The sequence below is a fragment of the Somniosus microcephalus genome, chromosome 15 (genome assembly GCF_052327205.1).
Source record: "Somniosus microcephalus isolate GS21.2 chromosome 15, FLI_Smic_1.0, whole genome shotgun sequence".
NCBI classification, from domain to species: Eukaryota; Metazoa; Chordata; class Chondrichthyes; order Squaliformes; family Somniosidae; genus Somniosus; species Somniosus microcephalus.
Window position 1 is genome coordinate 114,303,777 of NC_141001.1, and position 18,003 is coordinate 114,321,779.

At 47.3% G+C, this 18,003-nt stretch overlaps 1 protein-coding gene across 13 annotated transcripts in view; it reads left to right on the forward strand.

The window, feature by feature from the left end:
* The window catches only part of LOC147107164 (homeodomain-interacting protein kinase 3-like), a 317,760-nt gene that overhangs the window by 40,084 nt on the left and 259,673 nt on the right, over window positions 1-18,003 (forward strand). For 9 of the 13 annotated variants that reach the window (XM_086008315.1, XM_086008323.1, XM_086008316.1 and 6 more), the window contains one exon: window positions 13,887-13,916. The exons of the other annotated variants lie outside the window; for them this stretch is intronic. In XM_086008315.1, the coding sequence (XP_085864441.1) occupies window positions 13,887-13,916 (30 nt within the window). The remainder of the gene's footprint in view (window positions 1-13,886; window positions 13,917-18,003) is intronic. 13 annotated transcript variants of the gene reach the window in all.

The window sequence follows — 18,003 nt, forward strand, 5'->3', positions numbered from 1 at the left end:
CGGGAGACCATAAGCCAGGCAGAGACCCCGAGAGTAGGGCAGGGGGAGGCCTCCGAGGGATATGGGGGGAAGAATTTTAAAGTGGCTTGAAATTGATCGGGTGGGAGAGGCACCAAGAGCTGGAAGAGCTTCAACAGACTAGAGTAATGGGAGTGTAGGAGTTTGTGCATCTCAAGACCTGGTCTGCAGCAAGAATGCAGGATAGTGAAGCAGCGGACCGGAGCCTTGTTTGCAGGAGTTATTTTATTCATTCATGGGATGTGGGCGTCGCTGGCAAGGCCAGCATTTATTGCCCATCCCTAATTACCCATGAGAACATAAGAACACAAGAAATAGGAGCAGGAGTAGGCCATACTGCCCCTCGAGTCTGCTCTGCCATTCAATAAGATCAAGGCTAAAGGTGGTGGTGAGCCACCTTCTTGAACCGCTGCAGTCCGTGTGGTGAAGGTGCTCCCACAGTGCTGTTAGGGAGAGAGTGCCAGGATTTTGACCCAGCGACGATGAAGGAACGGCCGATATATTTCCAAGTCAGGATGGTGTGTAACTTGGAGGGGAACTTGGAGGTGGTGGTGTTCCAATGTGCCTGCTGCCCTTGTCCTTCCAGGTGGTAGAGGTTGTGGGTTTGGGAGGTGCACTGCTCTTCCCGGTTGAATTGGGAGATGCACTGCAGGCTGGAGAAGCTGTGGCCTCTCTGCTCAGAAATTAGAATTCTGCGTTACAAACTGGATCTGAAGCAGCTCGACATGGAGAACATTTCTGAGGTGGGGTGGGATTTTGTTTGTGACTGCACTGGCCAACTATTCTGTTCTGATCGGCTATTCCCATCTTCGGCTTCATGGGAAAACTGAACGGGGTGAAGAAAGTCTTGGGGTGGCGGGGGGAGGGGGCAGAAGCAAAATTCCCAATGACTAGATACAATAACAAGAACAACCTGCATTTATATAGCGCCTTCAACATAGGAAACCGTCTCGAGGCGCTTCACGGAGGCGTAATCAGATGGAAATAGATGGTTAGTCTTTATTGGCGGGGGGTGAGGGGGAGAGCAACTTGGTCAACGAGTTGGATTTTAAGGATGGTCTTAATGATGGCAGAGCTAGTGCTGTTGGATTATTGGACTGAATATTTTTGCATATGTGGCATGGAAATCTGCTGGCCATACTTACAAATTCTTGTTTGATAAATGAGGAATAGTGAGCCTGGATTTTCCAGTTGGTCTTATTTTAACGAAAATCTAAATGGGTTGCCGCCAGCGTTAAAGGAATGCCAACTGGAGACGTCCATGGCTCCGTGATCATTTATCCCTGATGTCAGCTTTAGTATCCACTTGTATTGTGGAGCACAGTGACAGCACGCGCGCCAGGGACCAATATTAGAGTGACTGTCAGCAGCCATTTGCGCTTTGATGTCACGTGAACCCTTGGGTTTGGATTACTGCTTTGCAGTCACTTCCAGGTATTCATTACTTTGTATTAGATCATCACAGAATCAATATGCAGCGCTCAGGGACCAGTCAAACCCCAGATATACTCAGAACGTTGCAAAGGTTTTGCCCAGTGCTAGAGCTACGGTCATTTGAAGATTAAATTCTGTTTTGCTGTATAGTTGTAAGTATTTATTTGGGTGGTGGGGGGGGTTTAAAATTCGAAACCAGTCAGTTGAGTGTTCATGAGCAATGTTCGCATGACAGGCTCACCTCTAGTTGAAACAGACCGTAATATTAATCCCCTCCCCCTCCCACACACACACTAGCCTTTTTCTTCATTATTAATTTAACCATCTCCAGGTTGTGTGGTGAAGTCTCCGAAGACGGAGAACATATTAGCAGATGGTGGAAGCGAGCACCGACCATAACAAGTTGTGTTTCCTTGCTGTGAGCATCCTGCTTGCTGCGGACATATGCCACTGCTGGGGCATCGGGACTAAACATCCGCCAAGTATGCGCGCATTGAGAACAAAAGGGATGGTGCCCGTGGAGAAAATCCTGAAATGGATCTACACTTGGGGATGTGTGGGCCCTCCTCACAGGCTGGCAGCGTTCCCTTCTCGTACGCTGGAGGTAGTAGGTGAAATTATTCACACGTCTTTGTTTCAACCCCCCCCTCTCCTCGCCCTAGCCTTGTGTGCAAACCAATGTTCCCTGTAATTTTGCTTGGCGCTTAGCGGCCCCTTTAAGGGAATGCGTGGGCCATTCAAAATACTGCGCATACGTGGTTTTTCTCATTGAAAAGCCGACTGCGCGGGGCCCCTGGAGCGCTGCGCAGCCTGCAGGGAATATTGGTGCAGACTGCATCAAAATGAAATCTTTGCTAATCTCGCCCCTCTCCTCATGGGTATGAGGGTGAATCAACACTACAACTGTAGTTATAGCGGTTTCTTTTCCTCCCCTTCATTCCGGAATATCTCTGCTGCAGGAAAATGCAATTCACTTATTAACTAAATTATGAAGGGTTTCGATAGGGTAGATGTAGAGACGATGTTTCCACTTGCGGGGGAGTCCAGCACGCGGGATCATAAATATACGATAGTCACTAAGGAATTCGGGAGTAATTCCTTTACCCAGAGAGTGGTGAGAATGTGGAACTCGCTACCACAGGGAGTGGTTGAAGCGAATAGTACAGATGCATTTAAGGGGAAGCTAGATAAACACACGAGGGAGAAATGAATAGAAGGATATGCTGATAGTGAGATGATGTAGGGTGGGAGGAGGCTCGTGTGGAGCATAAACACCGGCATGGATCCTTTGGACCGAATGGCTTGTATCTGTGCTGTAAATTTTATGTAAGCAGGTATGGCCCCAACTCCCAATTTACACTACGAAATGTAAGAAGACACACAACACCAGGTTATAGTCCAACAGTTTTATTTGAAATCACAAGCTTTCGGAGCGCTGCTCCTTTGTCAGGTGAAGTGGAGAAATGCATAAAGACACAGCTTATATAGTCAGAGAATAATGCCAGATGATTACAGGTAATCTTTCTAACTGCCATTTATTATACCTCGGCAGAGAGATAATCACAGCAATCAAAAGGTGTGAGTGGTGTCCAAACAGGTTAGTCAGGAAAACATTACATCAAAGAACAATGAGGTGGGGTCACAAGGGGTCAAATGTTGCAGATGCTGGGGTCTGTATGAAAAACAAAAAACAGACAAAAAAACATTTTTTTTGCTGGAAATCACAGCAGGTCCAGCCGCATCTGTGTAGAGAGAACAAGCCAACGACGACTCGAGTCTGGATGACCCTACATCAGGTGGGGTTACATGTAGCGTGACATGAACCCAAGATCCCGGTTGAGGCCGTCCTCATGAGTGCGGAACTTGGCTATCAGTTTCTGCTCTACGATTTTGCGTTGTCATGTGTCTCGAAGGCCGCCTTGGAGAATGCTTACCCGAAGATCGGAGGCTGAATGTCCTTGACTGCTGAAGTGTTCCCCGACTGGGAGGTCGGACCTGCTGTGATTTCCAGCAAAAAAAATGTTTTTTTGTCTGTTTTTTGTTTTTCATACAGACCCCAGCATCTGCAACATTTGACCCCTTGTGACCCTACCTCATTGTTCTTTGATGTAATGTTTTCCTGACTAACCTGTTTGGACACCATTCACACCTTTGATTACTGTGATTATCTCTCTGCCGAGGTGTGATAAATGGCAGTTAGAAAGATTACCTGGCATTATTTTCTGACTATATAAACTGTGTCTTTATGCATCTCTCCACTTCACCTGACGAAGGAGCAGCGCTCCGAAAGCTTGTGATTTCAAATAAAACTGTTGGACTATAACCTGGTGTTGTGTGACTTCTTACATTTGTCCACCCCAGTCCAACACCGGCATCTCCATACACTACGAAAGATGAGTGTCGGTTCGAAGCAGCAGCCACTCCACGCCAAGACTAATCTGGTAGTGTAAATGCACCTTAATCCGCACCATTTTGCGCTCTGCTGGACTCCAAACACCTTCCCTGACCCAATGTCAAAAATACCTCCATTTTATTTCTCTTTCACTGCAGATACCACTTGCCACCCAAGCTTATGCACTTGCCAAATTACTGCATGGTGTGAACCTGGATAGTTATGCAAAAATATCTTAACCTCGTTATGAAACAAAAGTAACCTTTTAGTTTAGGAGCGTTGTTGATGCAGGCTTTCCTGCTAATATACCGCCCTGCCTGCCAACCGGACAAACAAGATACACATTGTAATTGATAGCAGAAAAGCAAAGGAAGAATCACGTCCAACTGTGTGAAGCTCAAGAGTTCTGTGAGGCTGAGCAAATGCACTTCGGATCCACGAATGCTGGAGTTTCCCCTCGATGAACCCGGAATGCATTTCTGATGCCGTTTTGGCAAACCGCCGTCTTACAAAAGATGGCACGTGTCAGCCGTGGCTCAGTGGGTAGCAGCACCCTCACCTCTGAGTCAGAAGGTTGTAGGTTCAAACCCCACTCCAGAGACTTGAGCACAGAATCCAGGCCGACACTCCCAGTGCAGTGCTGAGGGAGGGCTGCACTGTCGGAGGTGCTGTCTTTCGGATCAGACGTTAACAGAGTCCCCGTCTGCCCTCTCAGGTGGATGTAAAAGAACCCAAGGCGCTATTTTGAAGACGAGGCAGGGGAGTTATCCCCAGTGTCCTGGCCAATATTTATCCCTCAATCAACATCACTGAAAAATCAGATTATCTGGTCATTTATCACATTGCTGTTTTGTGGGAGCTTGCTGTGCGCAAAATTGGCTTCTGCGCTTCCTACATTGCAACAGTGACTACACTTCAAAAAGTACTTCGTTGGCTGTAAAGCACTTTGGGACGTCTGGTGGCCGTGAAAAGCGCTGTGTAAATCTACCGTTTGATAAATTGAGCCTATTTGGACTGTTCAGTTGCATGTAATTGTGGTTGTTGCATGGATACTGACTCCCCGGAAACCAGACACTCCCCTCATATGGGTAGAAACTTGTCCTGTCGAGAGGCAACCATGAGCCAGGTGTAATTATCGAGGAGTAGAGCTTTCTAAAAGGACTCGCTTCTTCCAGGCCTGTTGTTGCAGCACGCTTCTGCGTCCTGATTTCCAGTTTCTCTATAAACATGGGTGAGTCTGTTATATGCACGGGCTGTACATCTGGCAGTGCTGGGATGTTGTAGACGGTCAAACAATGGAAGATTGGGGATGAAGGGAGAAACACCTACGGCTGATACAACCTGGCAAGTTGCCATGCTTTTGTTTCAGTGCTGTGCAGTAACTCGGCCCCGGTTATTTGCTGAGCTGGAGTTTGCGTTCCTGCATCTGCAGCTAACTTTTCACTCTGGAGAGACTGAAGCCTGAGTTATATGGAGAGAAATTTGATAGAGGGAGTGACCGGTGCCGTAGGATTAGATAGCTCTGAGTCACAGAGAATGCCCAGATGGGCCACACCGGTCTGTTTTCTGGTCTCGTACATTCATTTGTGTTTGTGGGCTGTCGAAGTGCGTGCCACGAGGACCGCATGTAAAGCTGAAATCTACTTGCACCTATCTAAAACTGTGGATCCTCACAGGTCTCGGTGTTCTGCATTAGGATTTGTCCATCAGTGAGGCGACAGCACGAAGGACAGCCCTCTCCAAACCCCCTGGTCCATGCAATTCAAACGAGACAATCAGCAAAGAAGCACAAATAGAAAGCAAAGAAAAAGAGAAACGTGCATTTATATACTGCCTTTCTTTCCAGAGACTCGAGCACAAAAATCTAGGCTGACACTCCAGGGCAGTACTGAGGGAGTGCTGCACTGTCGGAGGTGCCGTCTTTCGGATGAGACATTAAACCGAGGTCCCCGTCTGCTCTCTCAGGTGGGCGTAAACTATCCACTGGCACTATTTTGAAGAAGAGCAGGGGGAGTTCTGGCCAATGTTTATCCCTCAATCAACATCACTAAAACAGATTGGGCTAAAAATTCGGTATCGCCGCGCCAGGCCTTTAGTGCCCGAAATTTTGCGCTCGCCCGGATTCCCGTAGCGCTCGCCTGAAATTCAGTTGCGCCGCCCCAAGACGGAGGCGGGCGCTATTGCAGGGTTTGGCCGCCTCGTTTGGGGCGATGAAAGTCAGTTTCAGGTGTCCAGCTGCCGCTGCGGCACCCGATGCGGTGCGGCAGGCTGGGGTACTGCAGGCCTCCTCCTTCTCTTAAGGAGGAGCTGCCTGCAGCCGTGAGATCGCCGCTGGATTCCCCCGGCAAATGAGCCCGGCACCACGGAGAAGTGCCGGGCTCGCGGGAGTCAGACACCAATGCCGCGGGGGGTTGGTGCAGGAGTCCGGGGAGGGAGGTGCGGCCAGGCGGCCGCCGGGAAAGCGGCCGGCCGCCCCTCCACCTTTATGCGCCAGCCTCTCGGAGCTGCAAGGCACTGTTTTTCAAACGCTGTTTGCGGCCGCTACGGGCGAGGCGGCCGCAACTGAATTTGGCCATCGGCACGGAATAGCATTGGAACCGGGGCGCTGCGCACACCGATGACGTCATCGGTGCCGGCGCAGCGCTACCGGCTAACGCCGATGTTAGGGACCAACTGAATTTCGGGCGCTAAAAAACTTCCGGCGCAAACCACTCTATAGCCGATAAGTGGGCGCAAACGCGACTGAATTTCTAGGCCATTATCTGGCCATTGTCACATTGCTGTTTGTGGGAGCTTGCTGTGCACAATTGGCCGCCACGTTTCCCATATTAGAACAGTGACTCCACTTCAGAAGCACTTCATTGGCTGTAAGGAGCTCTGGGACGCTCTGAGGTCATGAAAGGCGCTATATGAATGCAAGTCGTCTTTCTTTCTTGATGTCAAGATGTGCCGCAGTGCTTTATAACCAATGCAGTATTTTTGAAGTATAGTCACTGTTGTAGGAAATAAGGCAGCCAATTTGCGCACAGCAAGCTGCCTTCAAAAGCAGTGAGATAAATAACCAGATAATCTCTTTTTAGCAATGTTGGTTATGGGGTAAATATTGGCCAGGACCCCGGGGGTGGGGGGGAGAACTTCCCTGCTGCTCTTCGAATTAGTGCCGTGGGATCTTTTACGTGCACCTGAGAGGGCAGACGGGGCCTCGGTTTAACATCTCATCTGAATGATGGCACCCTCCGACAGTGCAGCACTCCCTCAGCACTGCGCCGGGTGTGTCAGCCTAGATTTTTGTGCTCAAGTCTCTGGAGTAGGACCGTGAACTCTCAATCTTCTGACTCGGAGGCGACAGCGCTACCCACTGAGCCACGGCTGACATCTTTGTTCTGAGTTGCCTGTGTTTTATGGGCTGGATTGATGGAGCTTGGCTCATGGGCTGTCGCTGGATGCTTTGAAGTGTTGCAGTCACCAAAAATGAATCATAACTGGTGGAAAGATTAATGCGCCGTTTACTGTGTTTTAAAAAAAAATTCTAATTATGGACCAAATTTAAGACTTTGAATTATGGCTGAAAGAAGTTGGAGAGGGAAGGAGGAGTGTTCAGTTGAGGCCAGCAACCAAGGACTGTTATGACTTGAAATGATTTCAAGAAACACCAACCTCGCATTCCTCATGATAGCACTGAGCAGTTGAAGAATCACAGGGTTGTTTGTTGTGCAGACGCATTGATCTTATTTTGGAGACACTTGTAATTTGATGGCAATTTTTAAATGGGAAAACTTGCGCCAAACACACAACGCGTAGTATTTCCTACTCTGATGTCTTCAGTAGTGGATTGTAAAGTTTCGGGGCTGGGGGGAGTGGCGAAAGTTCAAGTAGGCCAAAGGGTAAAACTCCAGCCATTTTCTTTCGCAAAGCTGTTCTCGGTGCCGTGTCCTTTGTGTGTGTGTGCGCTGTGTTGGCCAGAGTTTCCATTCAGTAACATAGAAACATAGAAGATAGGAGCAGGAGCAGGCCATTCGGCCCCTCGAGCCTGCTCCGCCATTCAATGCGATCATGGCTGATCATCCAAATTCAGTACCCTGTCCCTGCCTTCTCTCCATATCCCTTGATCCCTTTAGCCTTGAGAAATATATTCAACTCCTTCTTGAATATATTTAATGAATTGGCCTCAACTGCCTTCTGTGGTAGAGAATTCCACAGGTTCACCACTCTCTGGGTGAAGAAATTCCTCCTCATTTCTGTCCTAAATGGCTTACCCCTTATCCTTAGACTGTGACCCCTGGTTCTGGACTCCCCGACCTTTGGGAACATCCTTCCTGCATCTAGTCTGTCCAGTAATGCAGTGCGGCCCATTCTTGTGAGTACAGAAAGAAAGACTTGCATTTCTACAGCACCTGTCACGACCTCAGGGCGTCCCAAAGCGCTTTGCAGCCAATGAAGTACTTTTTGAAGTGTAGTCACTGTTGTAATGTAGGAAACGCGGCAGCCATTTTGCGCAGAGCAAGCTCCCACAAACAGCAATGTGATAATGACCAGATAATCTGTTTCAGTGACATTGATTGAGGGATAAATATTGGCCCCAGGACACTGGGGTAACTCCCCTGCTCTTCCAAATACAGGAAACTCTTTGGTATCCGGCACCGACGGGACCGGTGTGTTGCCAGTTGATTAAAAATTCCGGATGACTGAGAGGGTTATCTACCGAGGTTATTTTTAACAAACAAAGAATCAGACTCCTGTTATTGAGGTGTTCCGACTTCTGACAGCGCCAAGAAGCCGAGTAACGGCAGTTTGGAGAACTACCCCCACTGACTAACTCGGCCACCACGGGAGACTCGGACTCGGCAACATTTCCAGTTATTGAGGTGTTATTTTCGGAGTATGAATTTTGCCGGTTAATAGAGAATTCCGGATATTTAGGTGCCATTTAAACGAGAGTTTCCTGTAGTGCCACGGGATCTTTTTACGTCCACCTGAGAAAGCAGACGGGGCCTCGGTTTAACATCTCATCCAAACGATGGCACCTCCGACAGTGCCGCGCTCCCTCAGCACTGCACTGGGAGTGTCAGCCTAGATTTCTGTGCTCAAGTCTCTGGAGTGGGACTCGAACCCAGAACCTTAGTTGCACTAAATATAGATGATCTGGTTGTTTATCTCTCTGCTGTTTGTTTTGACCCTGCTGTGCACAAATTGGCTATCCTGTTTTTTACATTACAACACTGACTACACTTCAAAAGTACAGGTTAGTGGCAACTGTGATTATCACGGAACCTGTAAATGCTATTCTCACACAAAGATTAATGCCTTGTCTTTTAAAACACTTGCAGAAAAACCTAGTGCCAGCTGGTTAAGAGTTTGCATTGGTACATCACCAATCGGGAAATCTGCCCCGGATCGAAATGAGTCAGATAAATTAATATTCAATATTTCATAAACAATACTTGTGTTTTATTTAATCAAAAATCAATTTTTTCTCAATGCTGTGCATCAATATAAATTGATTAGTGAAAATCAAAATACCATACTTTCTCCTACATTCCAACAGTGACTACACTTCAAAAGTACTTCATTGGCTGTAAAGCACTTTGGGACGTTCTGAGGTTGTGAAGGGCGCTGCAGAAATGCAAGTCCTTTCTTTTTCTTGCCTTTTTTTCCTCCTCTGGCACAGCAATGACCAGCCGGCCTGATAAATCCAGAGGCCTGTTTGAATGTAGGTTCACGACAGAAAGTGCAGAAGCCTTAACATGGATACAAAGACCGAGCCGCATAAGGACAAATGCGGACCAAGTTCTTAGCATTAGGACTGTGCAATGAGCATCTCTCAGCCTGCCTACCCTGGGCTGCATTCCAGTTTGGACTTTTGAGTACAGCCCCTGTGGTTGCTTGTCTGACCAGGCACGTCACATCACCCGTTGTTAGTCAGCAGTAGTTCCCAGTTGAGGTAACTGGCGCCAAACATTTAAATTTCATTTCATTCAACTCTACTTTCAACTCTTAAGTCCTGCCAGGTGGGGTCCCCATCATTCACCGATCTTTATTTATGAGCCATGTGCGTTCATCTAAACACATTTCCCCCGCCCCCAACTAAACTTGACTCATGGAATAACTCTTGGAAAATATGGAATGCCTCTCATTCCCTCCACTTCCCAATAAAACATTTGCAGCAAAATACAATTCGCGGTTGGGCCACCTGGGACGGCACTTTGTGACGTCGAAGTGCTCTTCGAGAGGGAAGGAAGGACGTCTGGTGGGACAGAGATAAAAGCTAGCACCTGGCAAATGGTTGAGACTTTGCATTTATAAAGCTCCTTATCGCAGTCTGAGGACATCCTTGAGCCCTTCACTAGCGATGGTTTACTTTTGAAGTGCAGTCACTGTTATGTTGGCGAAGATGGCAGCCACTTGTTGTAAAGAACCTACTCAAGTGCTGCTGTGTGTTCCGTGTGTGTAAGTTGGAGATTATTATGTGTTTCTTGGTTGCTCTTGGGTTCCTTTTATATTGGGTTGGTTTAGTGCTTTTAAAAAATTTGTTCATGGGATGTAAGCGTTGCTAGTCCATCGCTAATTGCCCACGAGAAGGTGGTGGTGAGCCACCGCCTTGAACCACCGCAGTCCGTGTGGTGAAGGTCCTCCCACAGTGGCAGTTTGGTACAACTGCTCGGCCATTTCAGGGGTAGTTAAGAGGCAACCACGTTGCTGTGGGTCTGGAGTCACATATAGGCCAGACCGGGTAAGGACGGCAGATTTTCTTCCCTAAAGGACATTAGTGAACCAGTTGGGTTTTTGCGACAATCCGGTAGATTCATGGTCACCATTACAGATACTAGCTTTTTTAGAAACATAGAAACATAGAAGATCGGAGCAGGAGTAGGCCATTCGGCCCCTCGAGCCTGCTCCGCCATTTAATGAGATCATGGCTGATCATCCAAATTCAGTACCCTGTCCCTGCCTTCTCCCCATATCCCTTGATCCCTTTAGTTTTAAGAAATATATCTAACTCCTTCTTGAATATATTTAATGAATTGGCCTCAACTGCCTTCTGTGGTAGAGAATTCCACAGGTTCACCACTCTCTGGGTGAAGAAATTCCTCCTCATCTCAGTCCTAAATAGCTTACCCATTATCCTTAGACTGTGACCCCTGGTTCTGGACTCCCCGACCATCGGGAACATCCTTCCTGCATCTAGTCTGTCTAGTCCTGTTAGAATTTTATAAGTTTCAATGAGATCCCCTCTCACTCCAGCGAATACAAGCCCAATCGACCCAATCTCTCCTCATACGTCATTCCTGCCATCCCAGGTATCAGTCTGGTGAATCTTCGCTGCACTCCCATCATGGCAAGAACATCCTTCCTCAGATAAGGCGACCAAAACTGCACAGTTATTCCAGATTTATTTAATTAACTGAATTTAAATTCCCCAGCTGCTGTGATGGGATTTGGACTCGTGTCTTCGGATCATTAGTCCAGGTCTCTGGATCACTAGTCCAGTAACAGAACCAGCAACGTGCCCGAGTGTGCTAACGCCTCTGACATTGTGCAGTCAGTGGCAATCCCAGAGTAACCTACTTGTTTTCACTAAGGCCAGGTCCTGGGCAGATGATTTTTTTTTTTAACTAGGCATTCCCAGCGGCCGTCCTGAGCATATCTGGCAGGTTTACTTTGGTTTTCCTGCTGGCTGCATGGCACCCGCACATCAGAACACCGTAGTACCAAGAACGAAAGAACAAGCTTGCATTTATAGGGAATCTGAGTTCTGTGAGATCACTTTAAGCCTGCAGTGCTTGAATTGGGGAACTTTTAGGGTTGGAATATGTTGTGTGATTTACAGAGATCCTGAGGACGGTTTTGGAATAAAAAGATCCACATTGGTGTAACTACAACCGCTCTTGCGTTCTATCCCTCCCTTCCCCCCCTTACAACTCTTCCTGTGAAACTCCCCTGTTAAAAGTGATGCTGCTTTTGTTTCTTGGAACATCGAACACGATACCTGGAAGTCCCGCCTGTCTCTGACTGCAGCAACATTAGTGACTGACACCTGATGAAAGCGAAACGTTACGTGACTAAGAATGAGATTACTTTAATTGGGTTTGCACGAAAAAACAGTGCAGTGTGGGCGAGGTGTGGCTGTCGACTTCGCGCCAAAGCAGGGCCAGTGCTTTCCAGTCACTATATTTTCATATTCAGACTAGTGTGAGGATTTACGGTGATGACTTTGAGGGGAAGTAGACCCCGGCAGGCTATTCCAGTGCTCTCCTGGCCGGCCTCCCAGCTTCTACCCTACATAAACTTAAGTTAATCGAAAACTCGGCTGCCCGTGTCCTAACTCGCACCAAGTCCCGTTCACCCATCACCCCCTGTGCTCGCTGACCTACATTGGCTCCCGGTCCAGCAATGCTTCGAATTTAAAATTCTCATCCTTGTTTTCAAATCCCTTCATGGCCTCGCCCCCACCATCCCTGTAATCTTCTTCAGCCCCACAACCCTCTGAGATCTCTGCGCTCCTCCAATTCTGGCCTCTTGCACATGCCTGACTTTTATCGCTACACCATTGACGGCCGTGCCTTCAGCTGCCTGGGCCCTAAGCTCTGGTATTCTCTCCCAACTCTCTACCTCTCTTTCCTCCTTTAAGACGCTCCTTAAAACCTACCTCTTTGATCAAGCTTTTGGTCATCTGTCCTAATATGATCAACATGAATTTTTTGATGAAGCAGCAGGGAGGATCGATGAAGGGAATGCAATGGATGTGATCTACATGGATTTTAGGAAGGCCTTTGACAAAGTACTACATAGAAGGCTGGTTAACAAAATTGAGGCTCACGGAATAGGTAGTCAGTGGCAGCTTGGATAAGGAATTGGCTTAAGGACAGAAAACAGCGAGTTGTGGTAAATGGCTGTTTTTCAGACTGGAGGATGGTGGACAGCGGTGTTCCCCAAGGGTCAGTGCTGGGGCCACTGCTTTTTTTGATATTGACCTGGATATTGGAATACAGAGTAAAATTTCTAAATTTGCCAATGACACCAAACTTGGGGGTGTAGCAAACAGTGAGGATGATACCAATCCACTGCAGCAGGACATAGAAGGGCTAGCAGAATGCGCAGACAAGTGGCAGATGGAATTTAATACAGAGAAGTGTGAGGTGATGCATTTTGGCAGAAGGAACAGGGAGAGGCAATATACACTTAATGGCACAGTTTTAAAGAGTGTGCAGTGACAGAGGGACCTGGGAGTTAATGTGCATAGGTCCCTGAAGGTGGCGGGACATATTGAAAGTTAACAAAGCATATCTTGGGTTTCATAGAGGTATTGAGTACAAAAGTAGAGAAGTTGTGCTGAACCTTTATAAAGCGCTGGTTAGGCCACAACTGGAGTATTGCGTCCAGTTCTGGTCACCACACTTTAGGAAGGATGTGAAAGCTCTTGAGAGGGTGCAGAGGAGATTTACCAGAATGGTTCCGGGGTTGGGGGATCTTAGCTACAAGGACAGGTTGGAGAAGCTGAATTTGTTTTCATTAGAGCAAAGGAGGTTGAGGGGTGATTTGATAGAGGTGTACAAGATTATGACGGGTTTGGATAGGCTAGACAGGGAAAGGCTGTTCCCACTAGTTGATGGCACAAGGACTAGGGGACACAGATTTAAGGTGTTGGGCAAGAGATACAGGAGGGATGTGAGGAAAAACTTTTTTATGCAGCGAGTGGTGAGGACCTGGAACTCGCTGCCGACGGAAGTGGTGGAAGCGGAGACACTCAATGTTTTCAAGGGGAGACTGGATAGGCACTTGAGGGAAAGAAACCTGCAGTGCTACGGGGATAGAGCGGGGGAATGGGACTGACTGGATTGCTCTACAGAGAGCCGGCACGGACTCGATGGGCCGAATGGCCTCCTCTGCCGTTATGACTATGACTCGGTTATGACTCTGGCTCGGTGTCACATTTTGTTTGACGCTCTGTGTAGCGCTATATAAATACAAGTTGTTGTAACAATGACTGTAATGTGTACTCCATTATTAATCCGTTTCCTTCTCTTTGCCTCCCACATAACAGATAGGCAGCTTCTCACCCAGGGCTGTTGGGGTGAGTAATTTTTTTTTTAACGATAGGAATTTCTGACTCTGCTCCGATTCTCCCTATTGCATCTTCTCCTCTGTTCTTCAGATCGGTTCCCCCAGATTATCCTTCTGTCTTCACCCGATTTTGCTTCATTGACATCCAATGTTCCCATCAATTTTTTATGTGGGTGCGTGGCCCTTTTAAGGGGCTGCGCGGCCCGTTCAAAATACCAGGCATGCGCGGTTTTTCCCCATTTAAAAGCCGGTGAGCCGGCCATGCGGGAGCTCCAGAGCGCCGCACGGCCGTGCAGCTTAAAGGGAACATTGTTGACATCATTGAGAGATGATTCCAGGAATTGTGGCTCCTCTGCTTTCTCTGTGCTGCGGGACAGCCAGGCCTATGCTGCAGGGTTTGAAGAAGACAGCAACTTCACTATCATACTGCCGTGCCGAGAGGCATTGGATTATCGCTCCAAAACTTTGCACCTGTATTATTTACTTCACCGATGTGACAGCCACGAGACTGACTACGCTGTGTTTCATTTGGTCATCAATAGAGAATGTCTTCATATTTTAAGTGCTGAGTCAAACACATTAGTATGAAATGGATCCCCATCAAAGTGCATGGGTTTGCTCATCTTATTTTCAATTCCTGGCTTTGAATCTGAGAGATGTAAATGACATTTGATCCCAAGTTCAAAGCAAGTCGTTTCAATAATTGATTGCCTGATTGGGAATTGCTTGTGACATGCAGCTAATAAACTAATTTGTCTGGAAATATGACATTATTTGAGCTAGACAGACAGTAAGGTACTTTACTGTTGGGATGTACATAATTGTCAAGTTACATACTCAAATTATTCTGATTCATACTTTAACTTTGTCAAGTTAAGTTTTGAAACGCTGGTTATCTTTGTTCTATGTCATGGTCTTCTGTTGTTTCTTGTATCTTTGATGCACTTTGGGAGAAGCAGCATGGGGAGGCAGTATAATCTAAATGGTACTATTTTGAGGAGAGGGAACTGGGGGCACATTTCCACAAATCCTTGAAGGTGGCAGGGTAAGGTGGTTAAGAAAGCGTATTGGCTTTTGTAAATGGGGGCATTGAATACAAAACTAAGGAAGTCATGCTAAACCTTTATAAAATCACTGGTTAGGCCTCAGCTGGAGTATTGTGTTCAATTCTGGGTACACTTTGGGAAGGATGTCAAGGCCTTGGAGAGGGTGCAGAGGAGGTTGACAGGGATGATACCAGTTCTGTGGAAAGACTAGAGAAGCTGGGATTGTTTTCATTAGAGCAGAGAAGGTTAAGGGGAGATTTAATAGAGGTGCTCAAAATGATGAGGGGTTTTGATAGAGCAAGTAGGAGAAACGGTTTCCTCTGGCATATGTGGGTTGGTAGCCAGAGGTCATAGATTTAAAGTAATTGGCAAAAGAACGAGAGGGGGAAATGATTTTTTTCACACAGTTGGCTGTTATGATCTGGAACGCACCACCTGAAAGGGTGGTGGAGTCACATTCCGCAGGAACTTTCAAAAGGCAATCACAATGTACTTGAAGAGGTCTCATTTGCAAGGTTATGGCATTGTCTGCATCCCGCAAGGCATACGAGAAGGCAAAGCTAGGTAGAATATGTCCAATCAGAGACTTGTGTGTTTAAAGTAATTTCTTGGAATTGCTAAAGTCACTGAAAAGGGGTAATATCCCTTTATAAAATGTAGTCATTACATTTAAAGAAAAGAACCTGCATTAATATGGTGCCTATCTCATCCTCAGGACATCCCATAGTGCTTCTCAAGCCCATGACTTTAGCAATGCTGTCGCTGCTCGATAGGCAACTGAGAGCAGTTCATTTGCTTTTGTTGGCACTGATTGAGGAGTAAGTGTTCGCCAGGACACCAGGCATACGCCACTGCTCTTTCAATCCTGCCACTTGGGGCCTTGGTTTAATGCCTGATCTGAAAGAGGGCATCTGTGCCAATGCAGCACTCCCTCGGCACCGCACCAAAGTATCAGCTATGTGCTTAACGCTGTAGTAGTGCTTGATCCCACAGCCGCCTGACTCAGACGCGAGTGCTGCTCCTGAGCCGCAACCGCGTCAACACAAAATCCTCGATTATTATACTGTTCTAATTTGCCAATTTGTTTATGCTTCAAGTATTAATAAATAATTGCTAATTAAATGAGTAAATTTATTACATTAATAAATAAGCTCTCGCCTGTTTAATATCCCATCAATATGAAGTGCATGATGGCACAGTGTAAGACTGGTTAATTCAGTACAGATTTCTGCAAAGTACAGTAATTGTTAACTATGCAACCCTGCTGGGCATGTTACTGATTAAAAAAAACTTACAGGCTGTAGGGACAATGTTTTTAAAAAAAAGACTTGCATTTCTATAGCGCCTTTTACGACCTCAGGACGCCCTTTCCAGGCAATTAAGTACTTTTGAAGTGAAGTCACTTGCAATGTAGGGAAATGCGGCAGCCAAATTGCGCACAGCAAGCTCCCACAAACAGCAATGAGATAAATGACCAGATAATTTTTTTTAAAGTGATATTGTTTGACAGATAAATGTTGGCCAGAACACCGGGGCGAGCTCCCATTCTCCTCTTTGAAATAGTGGCCGTGGGATCTTTTACATCCACCTGCGAGGGCAGACGGGGCCTCGGTTTAACGTCTCCTCCGAAAGACGGCACCTCCCGACAACGTAGCTCTCCCTCAGTACTGCACTGGGATTGTCAACCTAGATTTTGTGCTCAAGTCACTGGAGTGGGGCTTGAACCCGCGACCCTCTGACTCCAAGGTGAAAGTGCTGCCGCTGAACCATGGCTGACACGTTGAGGAAAGAATTGAAAGAGAAAGCAGTACTTTTAAAACCTTAAAGTTGCAATCTCAGTAACAATTATGCCCGCGTGCCACTTAATTGGCTTCATTTTTAATATTCCAAACTGATACGGACTCCAGCTCCGGAATCCAGCTGCCAAAGCCCATTCAATTCAATCCAGCCATCTAACCCCTGTAGATTGAGCCTATACTGTCTGGGATTTGGAACAATGAGGTGATCTCATTGAAACATACAGGATTCTGAGGGAGTTTGACAGGGCAAATGCTGAGAGGTGGTTTCCCCTGGCTGGAGAGTCTGGAACATAGTCTCAGGATAAGGGGTCGGCCATTTAAGACTGAGATGAGGAGGAATTTCTTCACTCAGAGGGTTGTGAATCTTTGGAATTCTCTACCCCAGAGGTCAATGGATGCTGAGTCGTTGAGTATATACAAGGCTGAGATCGATAGATTTTTGGACTCCAGGGGAATCCAGGGATATGGGGATCGGGCAGGAAAGTGGAGTTGAGGTCGAAGATCAGCCAGGACCTTACTGACTGGTGAAGGGCTGTATGGCCTACTCCTGCTCTTATTTGTTATGTTCTTGACCCAATCCTTGTTTGCTGACTTTGTCCTGTTTGTGGGCCAGTGGGGGTTTGGAACAGGCTGTTCTCAGTAGTGTTGCCTCATTTGCACATCAATCCAACCACCGGAATGTGTTAGTACTAGCAATGTGAGGTTTAGTCAAATTGGTGGAACATGTACTTCAACCTTGTACTTAAAGTGGCCTTTGAGGACCAAATGTTTGGGTACGCCTGGTGTATATGACTAAATATTTGAGAAAAATCTAGGCTGACACTCCAGTGCCAGTACTGAGGGAGTGCTGCACTGTCGGAGGGTCAGTACTGAGGGAGAGCTGCACTGTCGGAGGGTCAGTACTGAGGGAGCGCTGCACTGTCGGAGGGTCAGTACTGAGGGAGCGCTGCACTGTCGAAGGGGCAGTACTGAGGGAGCGCTGCACTGTCGGAGGGTCAGTACTGAGGGAGCACTGCACTGTCGGAGGGTCAGTACTGAGGGAGCGCTGCACTGTCGGAGGGTCAGTGCTGAGGGAGCGCCGCACTGTCGGAGGGTCAGTACTGAGGGAGCGCTGCACTGTCGGAGGGTCTGTACTGAGGGAGCGCTGCACTGTCGGAGGGTCAGTACTGAGGGAGTGCTGCACTGTTGGAGGGTCAGTACTGAGGGAGTGCTGCACTGTCAGAGGGTCAGTACTGAGGGAGCGCTGCACTGT